The 17,942-nt window shown below is 37.7% G+C and overlaps 1 protein-coding gene across 1 annotated transcript; it reads left to right on the top strand.

The window, feature by feature from the left end:
* Nucleotides 1-1,798: 1,798 nt before the first annotated feature.
* Nucleotides 1,799-16,854, top strand: LOC110543992 (zinc finger protein 120-like; the record flags this gene model as incomplete). Its single annotated transcript, XM_060376084.1, has 4 exons — nucleotides 1,799-1,804; nucleotides 14,304-14,430; nucleotides 14,643-14,703; nucleotides 16,155-16,854. Coding segments are annotated over exons 1-4 (894 nt in total), but the record flags the coding sequence as incomplete, so codon positions are not given.
* Nucleotides 16,855-17,942: the final 1,088 nt, after the last annotated feature.

Below are 17,942 nucleotides of genomic sequence, written 5' to 3'. Positions count from 1 at the left end.
CAAAAGCTCTCTGTGCATAGAGTTTAAGGCAAAGCAAGAAACCAGCTGACAGGGATTAAGGAGTAAGTGGAACTTTCAGCTGACATGTATTTAAGACAGAGTGTAAAAGTGGAAGGAGTTTTAGCTTGGTAGCTTTTGGGCTTTTTGAGCTTTGATCTAGAAAGCTTTGGCCTTGGGTTCCTTTGGTCTATCCCCCCTGAGCTGTCATCTGAGCTGGTGAGCTTTTGGGGCTTTTTCCTCTTGGTGAGTAACAGGGTCAGATGGGTCTTTTCTCTGCCTCTCTGTGCTAGCAGGTTTTAAAATCGATTAATTGGGATTTTCATTCTTTTATAAAAACACTAGGGTTCTGTGTGCCCATAGGGGTTAGGGCAAAGCTAGAATGCCTCTGCTATCTGCATTATTTGATCTTTGATCCACTGGTAGAGGAGCTACTACTATCCTGAGACTCAGCTCTATTGTTCAAGCTAATGAGGGGCTCTGGGCAGGTCTAGCAGTCAGGGGCAACAGTGGGAGGTAGTTTATGGGTTTGTTCTGGAATTATCCTCTGATGTAGCTCTAAAGAGCTGTGAGTCAGACCAGAGGCCAAGTCATGGTAATTGTGGAGCCATTGTCCTCAGTCCAGGAAGAGCAGTCTGCTGAGCTATCACATTCTGCTATGCTTTGAAGGAGATGGACTGTGGTTCGGTCTGTAGTTCTGTTGGTCTCCATGTGGTGATCTCAGCAGAGACCCTTGGCCTCTGACCCTTCCTGAGTGTTTATTGTCCAGAGAAGTGAGGATTTTGTGGCCTCAGCAGTAGAAAGTTGTGGTGCTTATAATATGACTATCTACTGTGCACACACAGACATTGGTATTGTAGTGGACAGACTGGAAAACTGAAGGTCTCATTTCTAGAAATAATGAATGTTGTATTCCACATACAGCTTTGTGTAACAAATTTTGCAAATCATTTGAAACTGGAAGAAAGAGGTGGTGGTGGTCATCTTTCAACAACACTTGATTTCTTTTTTTTTTAGCCTTTCAACTACCACTAGTCACAATGGTGTGATTTAGGGAAATTCAATTCCAGGATACAAAAGGAATTTCTGAGATGTAGAATTTTGTCAGGTGTGCCTGGTTTTAAATAAGTGGATAGGGCAGATTCTACATCTTGTGACATAATTCATGCAGCAGGAAACAGATACTAAATTATTCTCCAACATTTTTTGTGTGTGAGTGTCGGCAAGGGCTGGGCTGTGCCTGAACCCACAAGGGGACATGAGGGAATGTAAGCCATAGCCCATCTTTATGATCACCTCCATTTTCCAAGAGACTTCCAGAGCAGAAGGACTCTCTGTAAAGGATGTTAGTAGTATCTGGAGAATCAGAAATATAACAGTTTAGGTGTCACTTTATGTTTGTCTTGTAGAAGTTGTGAAATCTGTTTATTTAATTTGTATTAATTAGAAAATGAAAGGTATCTCTGGTCCAGTGCACATTTTTCATGCTAGAGTTCATTACATCTTTTCATGTAAACTTGACTATATTTTAGGCTTATGTTTTTGGCTTTTTCTCTCACTCCCTCATGCTTTCACAAACACTGTACACATTCTTGATTATTGAAGTTTGTGGTAAGTACAGAAGTCACATCATGCCAGAAGATTATGAGATTCGTGACAATAGAATCATCACTTACTTTTCTGTTTTCCTTTGTTTCTTACCAGGTGGCTTTTCTGTTATGAGATAGAGATTTTGGATTGTTCTTTAGCAATCACATAAAGACAATTTGCACTTATGTCTATAGAAGGCAGAAGAGACAACATGAAGGTGAGTGATACCCGTTGGCCAGCTTACTCCTTCTCTTTTGACATTTTCTTTTGGTGATCTGTCATTTTCTCAGAAGTTGCATGTGTCCAGTGCTCTCCATATTCTAAGGTGGGTGATTTTATTCTCCTGAAAAGATTAAATCAAAACCCTGCCCCATCCCTAATTCAGGGATGAGGGATGTACCTTTTTAGGCATGTTATATCTTTTAAAGGGCAAAATGATATTTTTGGAAATGGAAAAGTATAATATCTCAATTAAAGTTTAAAAAATCTTTGAAAGTTTACAAATATACCTTAAAGTGTATTTATTTATAGATAATAAAGGGCATTCACTTTGATTTTCAGCCTGCCTTTTATAAGCAGCTTTTAAATAAAATCACTGTAAATTTTATGTGCCTGCCTCTGCCTCCCAAGTGGTATGTAAAAGGCATGTGCCTCCCAAATGCTGGGATTAAGGCTATGAACCACCAACACCCTGTGATTGTAACTGCTGAATTTAAAAAAACAACTAATTAATAGAGAACTGCTTGTCTCAACTGGGATTAAATGCATGGTTTATCACCACACTGTTCAAGTATGTTATATTCACTCCAAATTATTCCAACTCAAACAAGTTTATACCTTTGAATTTACTTCAAACATTTTAAACCTCTTAACTCTTTTAAATATGAAATGACAAAAGTATCCTTTTTTATTTGAGAAGAAAACTATAGTCTTTATTAAGTTAGTTTGGACTGAATGACCACACTATCTGATGAACAGTTACCTCTGCTTATTCAGGAGATCTCTACTATTCAAATCTAATCATTATCAATTTTGATAGGATCCACCTTTCTTTTCCTGTGGAAACATTCGGTTTTACCAGTGAAGACACAGTTCAGTAATTTCTCACTATCTACTTTTAGTTTTGTTTACTTCTTTTTTTTTCTAGAGTATTTAGGTGTGCTGTTAAGTTGCTACTAAGAGATCTTTCTGATTATTTTTTCTGAATGTACTTAGTGGTATGAACTGTCTTCTGGTCAACAATTCCGTTGTGTACTATGACTTTTGATATGTTGTGTCTTCATTTCATTGACTTTTAGGAAGTCTTTAATTTCTTTATTTATTTCAGTTTTGATCCATTTTTTTATTCAATAGAGTTGTTCAATTTCTATGAGTTTGTAAGCTTTCTATTGATTTTGTTATTGGTGATGTGATGCTTTAAACCTTAGTGGTCTGATGGGATGCAGAAGGTTATTGCAAGTTTCTTTTATATCTTTTGAGACTTCCATTGTTCAAGTATATCATCAATTTTGGAGAACAATATATGTGTTGCTGAGAAGAGGGAACAATCTTTTGTGCTTGGGTGGATGTTCTGTAAACATCATTTGTGTATATTTAGTTTTTTGATGTTAGTTAACTGGAGCATTTCTCTGTTCAGTTTGGTCAGGGGGAGCTGTCCATTGATGATAGTTATATATTGAAGCCTTCCCCTATCAGTTTATGAGGACCAGGATGTGATGCAAGCTACAGAAGGGTTTCTTTTATAACTTGGGTGCTCTTATATTTGGAGCATAGATGTTAAGTATTGATATGTTTTATTGCTGGTTGTTTTATTTTAATATATCATGTCTTTTGCCATCTTTTGTTTAGTTGTTTTTGAAGTCTGTTTTGTTAGATATTAAAATTGCTATACGAGCTTGATACTCTAGTCCATTTATTTGGAATATCTTTTCCAACACTTTACCTTGAGATAATATCAATCTTGATGTGAAGCTGTGTTTGATGTATTTAGAAGGGTGGATTCTGTTTTATCATCCATTTTGTGAGCCTGTGTCTTTTTGTTGGTGAATTTGGGTCAATGGTATTAAGAGATATCAATGAACAGTGATTGTTAATCTTGGTATTTTGGTGGTGAAAGTGGTGGTGGTTTTAGCACCTTGTGTGGGGCTGTATTTATAGATACATATTGTTTAAATTTGACCTTAACATGCAACATCGTATTTTCTCCATTTGATGATTGAAAGGTTCTGGGCATAGTTAGTAATTTTTCTTGGCTTCTGTAGTTTTTTAGAGTCAGAAGCACAATGTCTATGTCCTTCAACCTCTAGCATCTTTACTGAGAACACAGGATTAATTCCAATAGATCTGCCTTTGTTTATTTTTTGGTTGGTTTTTGTTTGTTTTGGTTTGTCTGTTTTATTGGTTAGTGTGGCCTGTTTGATTTTTTTTTTCTATTACAGCTTTTAATATTCTTTATTTGTTCTGTACATTTAGCGTTTTTATTATTCTCTGGTAAGAGGACTTTCTTTTCTGGTCCAGCGTCTTCGGTATTTTTGTATGCTTCTTGTGCCTTGATAGACATCTTCTTTAGGTGAAGAAATTTTTCTTGTATGATTTTGTTAAAAATATCTTCTGGACCCTTGATCTCATCCTTCTGTTAATCTGATTATCAACATGTTTTGTCTTTTCATAATGTCTCAGAATTCCTGGATGTTTTGTGATAGGGAACTCCAGGATTCCCTAAATTTCTGCATTTATAAAATAATTTTCTTTTGGATTTTTGAGCCTGGGATTCTCTGTGTAGCATATGCTGTCCTTGCCTTGCTTTGTAGACCAGGCTAGCCTCAAAGTCACTCTGCCTCTACCTACCCAAGTTCTGGGATCACAGGTGTGCACCACCATGGCCAGCTTGTTTTTGCTTTCTTTATTGATAATATTTCCATATTTCTAGAATGTGCTTCATTCTGTCATTCTCCATTCAGCGGAGGCCTGGAGCTCAGCTTTCAGATGGAGAACAGTGGCTCCATTTCTCTCAGGGACAGCTAGAACAGTTTAGGGCAACACCCATTTTCACTAGATGGGGGTGTGGAAAGAATTTTCTATTGACTATTACAGGTAGCTAGCTCTTTTGAAATGAAATCACCAGTGGTAGTGGAAACTTTGGTATTCCAGAGCCTATGGCAATACCAAAGTGTTACCATTCTTGGATAAGCTGCTGTGCCTTGCTCTAAGGACTTTCACCTCAGAGGTTCAAGTAAAAGTCCATGCCTGGTTGGCTTGCAACCAAGACATAGGCCTAGTGAGACACAGACCCAGTGAGGCCTAGGCCCAGTGGGCCAGTGAGCAATCCCAGATGGGAATAAATGATGAATCTCAGAGGCCATGATGGAAGGCTGATGGTATCAGGTGGCATACAACCTACCAGAACACATGCACCCCCTGCATGGGCTGGATTTCTTAGGAAGAACATTGAATCTGTTGAATGGTTATTATTAATGAGACCTTCAGGACCACAGTGGAAGAAAGAGTCAAGTGGAGCAGAAATAAATGTAGTCTTTGGTTTGTAGAGAAAAGCATCACTAGGTAGTTTCAGATGGCAGTCACATGCTGAAACAGAGACAGGAATTTTTAAGGAGATCATCATCAAAGAGAATGTCCTAGGTCTGGATTTGAAGCCTAAGTTTATGTCCTTAAATTAACACTCCCTCCTGATAATTCTTCCATTAATCAAAGAAGTAGGCTAAGTGATTCCTAATACCAGGAAAGAACTTCATATAAAATCTGCTCCAAATGTGTTCCAAGTGTGGCAAGATCCATCCCATTTTGTCCATCCCTACTTAAAATCCAACTTGACAGTCTCACTCATGTTTTGCACATTCTGGAAACAAGAAGAATGCAAAATTTAAGATAATAGATTCTTCCTTTTTGTTTTCAGTTCAACACTGTGCCAGCCATCTGTGTTTGGCAGAGTCAGCTCCCCAGGGAAGATACTGTAACTGTTTATTGCGTGAAGTGGTGAGGGTGAAGCCTGAGTTGCATCTTGACACTACAAGATGTTGAGATACCTAAGTTAGGAGACACCTACCATATAGTGCTGCCTATAGGCAGTGGAAGTAAGCAATCTTGGGGATGTATGAGATGTTTCAGGGATAAGACCATCTAAGCCTTTCCAAACAGCATCAGGGTTTGTTGTTTTCCTTGCTGATCTTCTTTCCTTGGTCTACTCTTCCCTAAAAATGTACACATTCCTCTCTACAAGAATTGGAAAGGGGTATTCTGTGCATCTATGTTGGAATGATATAACTTGCTTCTGATGTTACAAGATGTGGCACCCAAGAGATTCTCTGTGTATCAGAAGAGACTGTGAACATTTGAACAGTGTATGAGCTATGGCAGAATTTTAGGATCATTGAAGTTAGACTACATTTTCGTCATGGGATGACAATAAGCTTATAGAGAACTTGGTCAGAACTTATTTGATTGAATCAAAAAAGCTCCCAGAGAAGATCATGTTTCTGTTTTTGACACTGAAAAAAAAAGTTTCTTTGTAGCCTTGGCTGTCCTGAAAGTTGGTATGTAGACCAAAAAGGTTTTGAACTTACAGATCTAACTCCAGTTTAGTGTTGGTCTTAAATTTAGATCAACATGCCTGGCCTCAACATCAACATCAACATTGGCTGCTGAGCCTGGAATGTAGCATTTTGTTTTGTTTTGTATATGTAAGCATAGGTTGTTGTGCTGATCTTCATCCACATCTTACCTTTGAAATTTGGCAGAGAGTATATCTAATTTCTTAGGATGGCATGTATTCATGACACTAACAGTGTCTGAGCTTTCTGAGTTATTGAATTTCATGTGTATGACATTCTTTCTACCTGTTGTGTTCATGTTTTAAGACTTTATTTATTTATTTTATTCAAACTTAACTCATTTTAATTTAAATTTGTTTTTCTATAATTTATTCTCTGACATGAACTCAGCTCTTTGAACACCTCCTGCTGGGGGGTACACTCTTGTGAGGCCACAGAGGAATATACTACAGCCATCCTTGATGAGACCTGATAAGCTATGTTCAGACAGAAGGGGACGAGTTCCTCCGCTATCAGGAGAATATGTAAGGGGCATAGGGTGAGAAAGAGAATGGCTGGGACAGGGAGGAGATGGTGGAGGGGGCTACAGTGGGTATACAAAGTGAATAAACTGTAATAAATAAATAAATAAAATTTAAAAATAATTTATCCATTAACATCCCAATTTTACCCCCCTCCCTAGTCTCTTCTTGGTTTCACCCCTCTGTTCCTCTTTCACCCTGATCCCATTTCCAATTCTCAGATAGGGGGAGCCCTCCTCTCCTACCATCTGACCCCAGCCTATCAAGGCTCACTAAGACTGCCTGCATTCTCTTCCTTTGTGGTGTAGCAATGCCCCCTCTACCAGGGGGGAGTGATCAAAGAGCAGGTAACAGAGTCCATGTCAGAGCCAGCCCCTACTTTTCTTACTATGGATCCCACATGAGACTGAGCTGCCTATCAGCCATAACTGAGCAGGGTTCTGGTTCCTCTTCATGAATGGCCTTTGGTGGGTCCATCAATCTCTGCAAGTCCCCATGAGCCCAGATTTGTTGTCCTTGTTGGTCTTCTTATGGCAGTCCTGCCATATCTGGCTCTTTCTACTTTCTACCCCCTAGTCTTTTCTATGATTCTTTGTGTTTTACCCAAAGTTTGGCTGTGAGTATTAGCCTCTGCTTTGATCCCCTGCTGGGTAGTCTTTTGAAGGATATGAAGGATATGTATGTTAGGCTCTCATCCTGTTCCATCTCCTCAGTCACTTCTGGTGTAGATTCTATTTGCCCTTTTGAATATGAATCGACCATCCTCCATAGGGTCTTCCTTTTTATTTAGCTCCTTTAGGTCTGTGGATTGTAGTATGTTTATCCTATATTATGGCCATTATCCACTTATGAATGAGTACATACCATGCATGTCTTTCTGGTTTTGGAATAACTCACGTAAGATGATCATTTGTAGTTCCATACATTTGCCTGAAAATTTCATGGTTTCCTTTTTTTTTTTTAAATACCCACATAGCATTCCATTGTGTAAAAGCACCACAATTTCTGTAAAACAGTGGTTCAGTTGAGAGACATGTAGTTTGTTTCACTATTCTGGCTATTATAAATATAGATGCTATGAACATAGTTGAGCAAATATCTTTGTTGAATGGTGGAGCATCTTTTTGATATACTCCCAGGAATGGTAGAGCTGGGTCTTGAAGTAACACTATTTTCAACTGTCTGAGAAAGCATCAGATGGATTTCTAAAGTGGTTGTATAAGTTTGCACTCCTACTAGCAATGCAGGAGTGTTCCTCTTTCTCCACATTCTCACTAGCTTGCTGTCACTTCAGCTTTTGACATTATCCATGATGGGTTTAAGATGGAATGTCATTTGCATTTCTATGATGACTACAGATATTGAGCATTTAATCTCCACCATTTGATATTCCTCTGTGGAGAATTCTCTGTTTAGTTCTGTACCCCAGATTTAAAGTGGATTATTTGGATTGCTGGAGTTAAATTTCTTGATCTTTTTATATATCTTGTTTATTAGTCCTCTCTGTTGTATGTAGGGTTGGTGAAGATCTTTTGTCAGGCTGTAGGCTGTCATTTTGATCTATTGACAGAGTTCTTTGCTTCATAGAAGCTTTTTGTTTCACGAGATCCTATTCATTAATTCTTGATCTTAGAGCAAGTGTTCTTGGTGTTCTGTTGAGGAAATTACCTTCTATGCCAATGACATCGAGGATCTTTCCCACTTTTTCTTCTAAGAGATTTAGTGTATCTGGTTTTATGTTGAGGTCTTCGAACAACTTGGACTGCAGTTTAGTGCAGGGTGATAAATATGGATCTAGTTTCATTTTTCCAGATGTAGACATCCAGTTAGAACAGCACCATTTGTTGAAGATGCTGTCCTTTTTCCATTGCATGGTTTTGACTTCTTTGTCAAAAATCAAGTGTCCATAGGTGTATGGGTTTATTTATGGGTTTTCACTTCAATTCCATTGACCCACCATTCTGTTTTTATTCCAGTACCATGCAGTTTTTATTACTATTAATTTATAGTAGAGCTTGAGATCAGGGATGGTTATACCTACTGAAGATCTCCTATTGTACAGGATTGTTTTAGCTATTCTGGCTTGTTTATTTTTCCATATGAAGCTGAGAATTGTTTTTTTTTCAAGTTCCTTAAGGAATTGTGTTGATATTTTGATGGGAACATCATTGAATCTGTAGATTGTTTTTGATAGGATGGCAATTTTTACTATGTTGATCCTACTAATCCATGAGCATGAGAGATATTTCTATCTTCTGGTATCTTTTTCAGTTTCTTTCTTCACAGACTTGAAGTTGTTTTGTTTTGTTTTGTTTTTCATAGAGGTTTTTCACTGGCTTGTTGAGGATAACATCAAAATATATTTTTTTTCCTGGCTATTGTGAAGGGTGTTATTTTCCTAATTCTTTATCAGTCCATTTGTCATTTGTATACAGGAGTGCTACTGATTTTTTTCTGAGTTAACTTTATATCCAGCCACTTTGCTGAAGTGTTTTTCAACTGTAGGAGTTCACTACAGTAGAATTTTTGGGGTCATTTTTGTATACTGTCATATCTGTGAATAGTGATATTTGATTTCTTCCTTAACAATTTGTGTCCCCTTGATCTCCTTTAGTTGTCTTATTGTCCTAGATAGGACTTTGAGTACTGTATTGAAGAGATTGAGAGAGAGTGTATAGCCGTGTCTTGTCCCCGAGTTCAGTGGAATTGATTTAACTTTCTTTTCATTTAGTTTGATGTTAGTTATGGGGTTTCTTTACACTGTCTTTACTATTTTTAGATATGTGCCTTTGTCCCCAGTCTCTCCAAGACTTTAAACAAGAATAACTGTTGGATATTGTCAAATGTTTTTTCACCATTTAAGAAAATGATCCTCTGTTGTTGTTTTTTGTTTTTTCAATTTGTTTATATGGTGGATTACATTGATGGATTCCATATACTTAAAGTCTATTTTATTAGACATTAGAATGGTAACTCCTGCATGTTTCTTGGGTCCATTTGCTTGGACCCTCCTTCCAGCTCTTTACTCTCAGGCAATGTCTATCTTTGTGGCTTAGATGTGTTTCTTGTATGCAACAGATTGTTGGGTCTTGTTTACATATCCATTCTGTTAGTCTGTGTCTTTATTGGAGTGTTAAGTCCATTGATGTTGAGGGAAATTAATGACCAGTGGCTGTTAGATCCATTTATTTTGATGTTGCTTGTGGTAGTGTGTTTGTGTGCTTGGTTACTTTTAGTTTTGCTGTAGTGACATTATTTATTTCCTGTGTTTTCCTGAATGTAGTTAGCTTTCCTGGGTTGTAGGTTTCCTTCTAGGAGCTTCTGTACCTCTGGATTTGTGCGTAGGTATTGTTTAAATTTGTTTTTGTCATTAAATATCTTGTTTGCTCCATCTATGATGACTGAGACTTTTGCTGGGTATAGTAGCCTGGACAGTCATCTGTGTTCTCTTAGGGTCTGCATGATATCTGTTCAGGCCCTTCTGGCTTTCATAGTCTCTGTTGAGAAATCAGGTGTGATTCTAATGGGTTTGCCATTATATGTTACTTGGCCTTTTTCCTTTGCAGCTTTTAGCATTTTTTCTTTGTTCTGTATACTTACCATTTATTATGTGGTGGGAGGATTTTCTATTTTGGTCTAATTTATTGGGTGTTCTGTAGGCCTCTTATATTCTTATAGACCTCTCTTTTAAGTTGGGGAAATTTTCTTCTATGATTTTGTTGAAAATATTTTCTGGGCCTTGGAGGAGGGAATCTTCTTTTTCCTCTATTCCTATTATTTTTAGGTTTTGCTTTTCATGTTGTCTTGGATGGTCTATGTCAGGAATTTTTTAGATTTAACATTTTCTTTGATAGCTACATCTATTTCTTCCATTGTGTCTTCCGCACCTGAGATTCTTTCTTCCCTCTCATAGTCTATTCATTATGCTTAACTCTGTAGTTCTTGTTTTCTTCCCTAAGTTCTTTCCACAATCTCCTCCATTTGTGTTTTCTTTAATTTTTCCAATTCTATCATCAGATCTTGAGCCATTTTATTGATTTCCTTCACCTCTCTGACTAGTTTCCTTCAATCCCTTCAGCTGTTTGTTTGAACAATCCTCTGTTTCTTTAATTTCTTTCAGGGATTTAAGTATTTCCTCTCTAAAGGCCACAGATTGTTTGGCTGCAACTTCCTGTATTTCTTTAAGGATGGCCACAATCACTTTGTCTTTATCTTCTTCTATTTCTTTGCAAATGGCAATATTCTGTTTGACTTTATCTGCATCTAGGTCTTTATGAAGTTTATTTCTTTCCTCTATTATCCTGTTCATAAGCACAGATGTAAGGTCATCTTCTTGAATTTCATTTACGCTGGGTTATCCAGGGCTGCTTGCTCCAGGGCTGCTTGCTCCTAGATAACTTGTTCTAGGGATGCCATATTGCTCTGTCTTTTGTTGGTTGAGCTTTTATGCTAGCCTCTACCCATTAGGCTATCTTAGGTGTTGGGGGTTAGTTTCTGGTACTTCCTGGGATCCTGTGGTGGGTGGAATCACCTTGGCAGGAAGATGATTTTTTCCCAAAGAAGCTCTCCTCCGTTTTTTAGGTATGGTCACTGAATGGCAGGTGTTTTTCAGGAATTGCCACAGCTCATCTCAGGCATGCAGACCTGAGTAGTAATTGTGGTATTCATTAGTAAAGGGAACTACCCTCTCATCCAGAGAAGTCCTGGAGACAGCTTCCCTCTTGCTGTAAATTTAGTGAGCTGCTGCTGTAACCTGGGTGCCTTGTGGTTTGGTCAGTTTAATTAGGGAAAACTCATTGTCCCTTGGAGCAGTATTTGGGGGTTGATCTTAGGGAACCCAGGCTTCTGGAGGTCTGAGTTTGGGGCTCTCTGCCCCAGTACCCAAGTGGTAATCAGTGGCATATGAGCACTACTCTCATGTGTGCAGCAGGAGGCTAGAGCCTGGAGCCTGTGGATAACCAGAAACTTTTATAGAGCTAGGTGTCCTGAGGTAGGGCCAGATATTTCCGCCACCTTTGGGTTTTTTCTCAACAGAAAAACCCAGTCTGTACTGTTAGGGAGGGGGCGTGTGGAGTGAGTAGGCACTTGCTTGTGAGTGGTGGCTCCAAGCTGGTGACTGGACAGGAAACTGAGAACTTTTTCTGAGAACATTCCCGTATGTGTGGTGTTAGTGGTGGTGGGGGGTCAGCTGAGTACTCTAAGCTGGGACCTGCTGTTTCCCTCCCTGTGGGGTTTTCTCCCAACAGGAAAACCCAGCCTCTAGTGCCCTGGGGTACACAGTTCTGTCTGTGATGGAGAGTTAGTTGTGGGGTTGGCAGCTGGAGCCCCACTCAGGGCTGGCTGCTTTGTGCCTGCAGGTCTGCAGGACCTTTTCCAGGGATAGACTGGTTGACCTGAGGTCAGCCCTACTTGCTTCCTTCTCTGGGGTTTTCTCAAGACTGGGACTCCCAGTCTCTTGTGCCCTGGGGTGCACAGTTCAGCCTGGGAAGGTGATCAGGACATGCAAGAGTGTGCTTCTGGTCAAGTGACCCAGTGACTGTGTGACCTGGGGTTTCTTCTGGGTTCTTGCTGGGTGACCTGAGAGTAGACCCAACTTATTCCCACTCCGTGGAGTTTCCTCTTACCTGAGAAACACAATTGCTTTTGTTTTAGGGTCCAGAGTTCAGCCTCTTAGTCACTGTACCAATATTGCTGCCCTGCTCCTCAGACAGTGTCATCCCAGCACCGCCATCTTGGATTACCCCTTTCTCATCTCTTTCAATTAATTTTTGGTGAAAGTCTGTTTTATTAGATATTAGAATGGTTACTCCTGCTTGCTTCTTGGGTCTATTTGCTTGAAAACCTTATTCCTGCTAAAACATCCCAAGAAATTTTCAAGGGATTAGCTGAGTGCTCTGAGGTTGAACCCGATTGCTTTTCTCATCTCACCTGGTAAATACAGTCAGTGGTGTTTGGAGGCTTACAGTTCCAGCTATTGGTCACTGTGCAGTCTCTGCTACCCTGCTGATCAGACACAGTGTGAGTTCAGCCCTTCCAGCTGGGATCTGTTTTTAATTTTTACTGAATATGAGTATTTTGATTGTATGCATGAATATGCATCTCTTGTGTGCCTGATCTTCACTATAGTCTGAAGATGTGTTCAGAACTCATGAACTGATAGTAGTGGGTTCCAGGTAAACAATGACAATTGAGCCCACTTATTTGGAAGAGTAGCAAGAGCTCCTCACTGCTGAGCCATCTCTTCTACCTTATGTTGCTTATTTATGATCAGCATTGACATTGCTAATATTTTCATTTTTCTATTTTTAGCTGTTTAAACATGCATTCCCTTTTAGTAAGATGTTATTAGAGTTAAAGTTTAAGCTGGGGCAGTGCAGATTTCTGGAAAAGGAATGCACAACTGGAGTGGATGTATAATTTCTTGTACAAGCTTCAGTTAAGACCTCTGAGTTCTTTCAATCTTTTATGATTGTTTGATTGACTTTTAGGGGAGGCTCTGTCTTACTATATAGGTCTAGCTGTCCTGGAACTTTTTGCATAGATCATGCTGGCATCCAATTCAATAAGATACACCTGCGTCTGCCTCCTGAGTGATGGAATTAAGGCATAATAGAATACACCCAGCTTGTCCATAATTTTTGTAGTTAGTAACTATTCATAAATTTCTCTGATGTGTACTTAGTACTGCTCATCTCTTAATTTCTTTGTGTGTCTCTGTCTCTCTCTTTCTATTTCGCTCTCTTCTCTCTGTCTTTGTCCACATTAATTACCATGACTATTCAAAAGCTATATCCTATTCAAAAGAGTTCAGATATGACATAGTTAAACTTCATTATTCAGTTTTCTTCTAAAATGACTTAGTGATAACATTAACACTTACGTTTTAATAGAAAAGTTTTAATCTTTATTTTTAAACTGTAGACTATACATGATTTAGAAAGGAGAATAAACAAAACAATGATCAAAGAATAATCATGTGTTCTATGCCTTTTCTTTTGTCTGGGAACTCAGAAATATGATGTTATCAGCTATGATTATTGTTGCTTGCCACTCACATTATTTTTATCCATCTGTTCACTGTAGTACAATTTCCCTTCCACAAATATATGAGCCCCCATTTTCATATACTGGTATGCCACATCTCTGATCCCTGGTCAAAACATGATATCCAGTGCCATGTTGTCTTTTGACTGACACCACCCATCTGTTCACTGTCACATGATAGCCACATATCATTTGTTGCTAGATAAAATATCATGCCTGTGTTTTTTCCTTCCACCTGTCTCATGAAAGTGTCCTGACCTACTCACCCAAGTAACTGGAGATGATTCATAGATCACTCAAGAACCCAACTAATGGCTACTTCATATTCATGTCTTACAAACCAATACAAAACCTTTAACACAGGTTTTCAAAGCAAGCCTTTTTTTCCTTTACAATCTAACCTTTAGGCTTTTTCTTCTCCCATCCTTTACCTGATGCACAGCACTCAAATGTCTAACATTATCACTTCTGTGTCAGAAAATAAATGGAAGAAGCATTAGAATTATATGATTATATTGCCAATGAAATATAAATTTATATTGTTGCCAGTCTTTCTTTTTTACAAATGTATGGTATATTTTAGAATTCAGTGACCTTTAATGATGTCCATGTGAAATTCAGCCAAGAAGAGTGGGCCTTGCTGGAACCTTCCCAGAAGCAACTCTACAAAGTTGTGATGCTAGAGACCTGTGAAAACCTCACTGCTATAGGTAAGACTGCAATTTTTCTTTCACTTTTAAAATAAAAAGACAACTCTTACTTTGTTATTGATCCTCTTCTGTAATTCCAATTGAGAATGAGGAGGAATGAGGTAAATAAAACAGGCATGGTTCTAAGAGTCACAGAAGATAGTGATTTAAGTTTTGCCTTAATAATAACATGATATTTCCAATAATATATATTTTCTGGTACTATATTTTAGGCTACAATTGGGATGACCATAATATTGAAGAACATTTTCAAAGTTCTACAAGTAATAAAAGGTAACTTTATGTGCATGTTGATACAGATATAAATCTTAAATTTTAATGTGTCCTGGAAGTTTGGTGTTTTTTTGTTTGTTTCTTTGTTTTTTTGTTTATTGGCTGCTTTTTATTTTCTGTTTTTGAGATAGAATTTTTTCTGGGTATCTGTGACTTTCTTAGACTTGCTTGTTAGACCAGCCTGACCTCGAAATCACACATATCTGCCTGTTTCTGCCTCCATGAATGCATGGATTAAAGGCACGTAGCAGCACACCTGGCTGTGTCCTGGAGGTTTTAAAGAAAAGCAACAGTGTAAAAACAGCACTGCTTTAAGTATAATCTCACAATTCCATTTACCTCAATGTCAGGTATCTGATTTGTGTTTGCAAGGCATTCCTTAAGATAGAAGAAAATAAAATAATGTTGTAACAGAAAATACCACTTAAATCATATAGACATTACAGCTACTGAGTTGAACTGCCAATATGTTTAGTCTCATTTTATCTACTCAGATATTGTAAGAGGTATACATATTGAATAGGTGATCAGTATGTGTCCAAAACTTTCTAATAACAACCACTGTTACTCATATTCATGCAGTCATATTGTAAAGTTTAGTGAAAGGAGCAGCTTATGAGAGTCAAGAATATTGTTGTGGAGAAACCTTAATCCCTATATGACATGTCTATGATGAACAAAAAACAAACTGTGTTAATTCAGTGAGGGAATCCTTTATTATTCTTGTAATTTAAATAGGTATATCATATGTCACAATGTTTGTAAGGCACATGAGCAGAGGAATATTGAAAGAAGCAGTGTACCTGTCTTTCTCCAAGAACAATTAATTTTGTAGTAGTCCCCACTTTGAGTAGATTTTCTGAATGCGATAAATGGTTACTATTAATTGCTTTTGCAACTTCACTGAGAATTCATCAGCAACTAATACTGCTGAAAATACCTATGAATACTAAGAATTTGGAACTTCTTCTGCTTCTCGTGGCTCACTTTGCAAAGGAAGTGTCATTCATACAGTAAAAACAATGCAAATGGGATTGCTGTGGTAAAGGTCTGTATTCTTACAATAATATATATGTATATATATATATATATATATATATATATATATATATATATATAACTCTTATAGAAAAATGAAGCTATAAAAGTGAACCACGTAACAAATGCTCTTACCATCACAGAGATCTTCAAAAATACCCATAATGAAGGGAAAAACCATTCATGTAAATAACATGATAAAACTTTAAAATTTGATTCTCCTTTACCATTAGATCAAATTATGAAATTAATTAATATAGATAAATATATTTATTAGTGTAAAGCACTGATTGTGGTAAATCTTTCACATGTGGTAATTATCTGTGCAGGCATGCAAGCAGTCGTACTGGAGAGAAACCTTCTAAATGCACTGTATGTGGTAAAGTCTTCTCCTATACCACTGATCTCATAAGGCATAAAAGAGCACACACTGGAGAGAAGCCTTTCAAATGTAATCAATGTGGTAAAGTGTTTGCACAAAAGAGTCATCTCATAAGCCATAGAAGAACACATACTGGAGAGAAACCTTATGAATGTAACCAGTGTGGTAAAGCCTTTGCAGAAAACAGTACTCTCTTAAGACATAAAAGAACACACACTGGAGAGAAACCTTATGAATGTAACCAGTGTGGTAAAGCCTTTGCAGAAAACAGTACTCTCTTAAGCCATAAAAGAACACACACTGGAGAGAAACCTTATGAATGTAACCAGTGTGGTAAAGCCTTTGCAAAAAACAGTACTCTCTTAAACCATAAAAGAACACACACTGGAGAGAAACCTTATGAATGTAACCAGTGTGGTAAAGCCTTTGCACAAAACAGTCATCTCTTAATCCATAAAAGAACACACACTGGAGAGAAACCTTATGAATGTAACCAGTGCAGTAAAGCCTTTCCACAAAAAAGTCATCTCATAAGCCATAAAAGAACACATACTGGAGAGAAACCTTATGAATGTAACCAGTGTGGTAAAGCCTTTGCAGAAAACAGTACTCTCTTAAGACATAAAAGATCACACACTGGAGAGAAACCTTATGAATGTAACCAGTGTGGTAAAGCCTTTGCAGAAAACAGTAATCTCTTAAGACATAAAAGAACACACACTGGAGAGAAACCTTATGAATGTAACCAGTGCAGTAAAGCCTTTCCACAAAAAAGTCATCTCATAAGCCATAAAAGAACACATATTATAAAGAAACCTTATGAATATACCCAACATGATAAAGCCTTTGAACAGCAGTGTGGTATCCACAAAAAAGAAAAGACACACAGTGGAGAGAAGCCTGGTGAGGGTGATTAGTGTGATAAAGCCTTTGCATGTAATATTCATCTCCTAAGACAACAACACATTGTGCAGGGAAACCATATGAATATAACTATGTGGCAAAGCCTTTGAACATAACTTCTCCTAATAAATAAAAGAACACATACTGGAAAGAAGCTGTCTGACTGCAATCAATGTGAATAAACTTTTGCACTTCATAATCAATTTCAAACTCATGAAAGAAATCCTAATGGACAAAAAGCCTATGAGTGCTTTTAACAAGGCGAAACTATTCCACATTTGTATAATTTTCATCTTCTTGAAAGGATTCATACTGGAGAGAACTTATGAATGTGTTAAAATGGTGAGGCCTTGCACAAATCTAGAGTCATCATCATCATCAAAATTACCTTACTGGAGAGGAATTCTGTGACTACAAGCAATGTAGAAAGACCTTTGTGTTCTTTGGTCCAATGAGATCCAACAGAACTGAAAAACTAGCTCAATGGAAATGACCTCCCATTTCTGGAGGGGAAAGGGAATAAGGGCAATAGGAAAGGAGGGTAGTTCTGGGGGAGAGAAGGGAGGGGGACTATGATTGGAATTTAAAGTAAATAAACTTATTTTTAAAAAGAATACAATGAATGGTAAATATCAATTGAATGCAACAGTATTATATAATAAGGTGTTTATGGAAGACTTATTGATAATCCTGATTCTCAACATTTATTGTTTTCAATTGCCTCACTTTACACAAAAAAAAACTTTTAATCCAGTGGATGAATATGTAGGGAATGGTGAACTAACACCAGCCAGGAAGTTCTCTGAGAGTAACACAACAGTGGTAGCCTGTAGAATTTTCTTTGTGTACACATACCTATTGTTCCAGGGGTTCTAATGAAAATCATCACAATCCACACTGAATTTTGAGATATGAG

This window comes from Meriones unguiculatus, assembly GCF_030254825.1.
Source record: "Meriones unguiculatus strain TT.TT164.6M chromosome 13 unlocalized genomic scaffold, Bangor_MerUng_6.1 Chr13_unordered_Scaffold_33, whole genome shotgun sequence".
In the NCBI taxonomy this organism is placed as follows: Eukaryota; Metazoa; Chordata; class Mammalia; order Rodentia; family Muridae; genus Meriones; species Meriones unguiculatus.
Note: the sequence above shows the minus strand (reverse complement) of the source record. Positions and strands in the feature narration are given on the sequence as shown.